General features: G+C 34.1%; 1 protein-coding gene across 1 annotated transcript in view; it reads right to left on the bottom strand.

The window, feature by feature from the left end:
* Nucleotides 1-2,986, bottom strand: part of LOC106463238 (protein turtle-like) — a 195,765-nt gene that overhangs the window by 6,126 nt on the left and 186,653 nt on the right. The window contains exon 3 of the mRNA XM_022390684.1: nt 1,134-1,249. Coding sequence (XP_022246392.1) covers nt 1,134-1,249 — 116 coding nt within the window. The remainder of the gene's footprint in view (nt 1-1,133; nt 1,250-2,986) is intronic.

The raw sequence follows: 2,986 nt of genomic DNA, 5'->3' as shown, positions 1-2,986 counted from the left end.
CCGCTGTGCCACTGGGGGGAGGCGTCAATAAGAGAAAAGGAAGATAAAACGAATAAATAAAAGCAGCATGCAAAGAATAAAACTGAGAAAAAATATGAATCAGAAGCAAAACTGAGGAGACAGATGGTGCTGAATTTTGAAGAAGGGCAGTGATAGGCTGATAAAATCAAAAAGAGGAAAACAGATAAATGAGAAACTGATTGAAAATATGAAAGAACGAAAAAGAAATTGAGTGGAAAAATTAAATTAAGAGGAAGAAAGAAAAACAAAACAAGCTACGTAGAGAAAGAAGTGAAGTATCATGAGAAAACAGGAAATAGAAATTCCAATAACTAATATCAGAAAAGAAGAAAATTACGAGGGAAAATTATCAAAAAGAAATTAAAGATTGAAGAACAGAATCTTGAAAAAATGACGAACTTACACTAAAGCCTGATTATACTTATAATAGTGTTTATAGTGTAATATCTGTTTGTTTGTAATTAAGCACAAAGCTACACAATGGGCTATCTGTGCTCTGCCCACCACGGGTATCGAAACCCGGATTCTAACGTTGTAAGTCCACAGACATACCGCTGTGCCACTGGGGGCATGTGTAATATCTAAGAATACAAGATATTTTTATAGAATGTCGATATCAAGAATGGGATTTGGTGCGTATGTTGATTAATATGACATGGTAATTTGTTTTTATAATGTATTTCCATTAAATACAAGATAAAAAATCCATATGATTAGTACGAAATAGATGCATAATGTACAGCAAAATATATGAAAGAAGATAATTAAATTTTAATTAAATCTATTGTTTTATCGTATTACTAACACAGATTTATAAATTTAGATGTACCAAGAAATAGGTATTATTATTATCCTTACTTTGAGCTACAAAATTAGTGGTTCAAGCGTGCCATTTGTAGTACAGAGCTTGTATAGTATATTTTAACTCAGTTAAGTTTGATGTTTCATGCTTTAAACTGTAACACAAAATAGAAATCAAAATACTTATTGGCTCTACGTTTTGGCTTAAAGTCTTCACGGAAGCTTCATTCACAATGATTAAGATTTGTAACTGAAGTAACAAACAAATAAAATAAGCGCCAATTTATCTATAATCTGTATAAAATCCTTGCCTTGAGCCATGTGATTTCTGGTTCAGGCGTGCCAATTGCAGCACAGGAAAGAGTCAATGATTCGCCTACCTTCACGTACACCACATCAGGAGGTTTCTGAGTAAATTGTGGAGGAGCTATTGAGGAAGAAATAAAACAACTATAGATTAAAATTGTTAATATAGAAATCCAAGTAAATGCACAGTTATATTTGTTTTTTTGTTGTTTTTTTTTGCATGTGTTAATTAGAAAAGAAATTATACTAATTACGTTATAGACTCGCTAATGAGAAAGAAAGACATAATCAATTTCTTTAACTTGACCAACAGAATATGTGTTAAGTGCAAATGTGCCATTATTTACATGCTTGTGCAAAATGCAATTCTAAAATAATATTTAATTTAAAAAGATATCAATTCAAATTGAAAGTCCTTAAATACATCTAAAATACATCAAAATAAACAATTTAGTATCTTCCTATAAAACTCCTCCATAAATTATCCCTACTGATCACCTAAACCTTTTCACACAGCCACAAATAAAGGATAAAAAAGAAACACAATATACTTATATCACAAGGGTAAAAACATTTTTAATAAGAAAATTAAGAAGTAGGAATGGGAGCACCAAAAAAATAAGGAAACAAAGTAGGAATGGGCGGGGTTTTATAACACCTGGTGGTTTTTGTGGGTGTGGCCATCGTTCCGTACCTTCCTACTTCGTGTGTTTTTTGTAACTTGGTGATTGTTCAAACTAAATGAAAAGTGTATATAGCTGTTTCTCTGTTGTAAACTTTGCTTCAGCAACCAAATATATGATCCTAAAAAATGCATGACATAAAAAAGGGGGTGTTTGATGTCGAAAGTGTGAGAGAGAAAGCTACAACAGTCATACTTTATTATGGGAGACATTATAGCTATCTGACTGGTAAGGGGTGGGCCAACAGATTAGAATCAAAACCGCTAATTTTTGAAAATTTTAAATTTGTTGAGTGTTTAGAAAGGATTAGCTGCTGATGATACTCAATTCAAGACTATAACTGGATCAAAGTTTAAAGTAGAAAAAGAAATTGGAATGGGTGGAACGATCGCCACACCCACTTCGAGGTTGCACTGTGTCAAAAACCACCAAGTGTTGTAATGCTATCCCATCCATTCCTACCTTTACATTTTGGTGCTCACATGCTTACTTCCTAATTTTTTAATTATTATTTTTTTACATTTCTTTGATACTAAGTCTCGAGAGTGACTGGGCTCTAGGCCTATCTCTTAAACTTTCTTAGTGCTATCTCTCGACATTTTCTAACTTTTTGTATATATTTGCTATATCTTTTCTTCCATCCAGCCAGGGTGATAGCCTTTTCTTTGGCTGTATTAATGGCTGAGGCTTGTTTCACATATTCAGCATTACTGTTTCTAATCTTATTTCTATTCTTGTGGTAATGCTCTCGTTGGTGGAACAAAGACATTTTCTCTCGTTTTGTTCCTTAGAAGACATATTTAAAAAATCGCACTGTTTCAAGTACAACCTTAGATTTCAGTAGGTCACACTTAGTTCGAAAACAATGAAAGGTAAATTATACAATTAATCGTTCTTGTTTTCAATCCAGAGTGCTCGAGCAAATCCGTGTCAGAGTTCTGCAGTGTTGGTAAAAGAGTAGCCCAAGAGTTGGCGGTGGGTGGTGATGACTAGCTGCCTTCCCTCAGTGTAGCGTTGCGCGAAATTCAAAACAAACAAACGGTAAATAAGAGAGCATAATAGGGAACCACAACTTGCGGCTGAAATCAAACGATGCAAGCCGAAAGTTCACATCACAACAATCAAACGACTAGCCAAGGGCGGCGTCCTGGTCAAAGGGTCAGAGGCCGCTGATC

Source organism: Limulus polyphemus, unplaced genomic scaffold (genome assembly GCF_000517525.1).
Source record: "Limulus polyphemus unplaced genomic scaffold, Limulus_polyphemus-2.1.2 Scaffold1356, whole genome shotgun sequence".
Lineage (NCBI taxonomy): Eukaryota > Metazoa > Arthropoda > Merostomata > Xiphosura > Limulidae > Limulus > Limulus polyphemus.
This window is presented reverse-complemented; position numbering and strand designations above follow the sequence as displayed.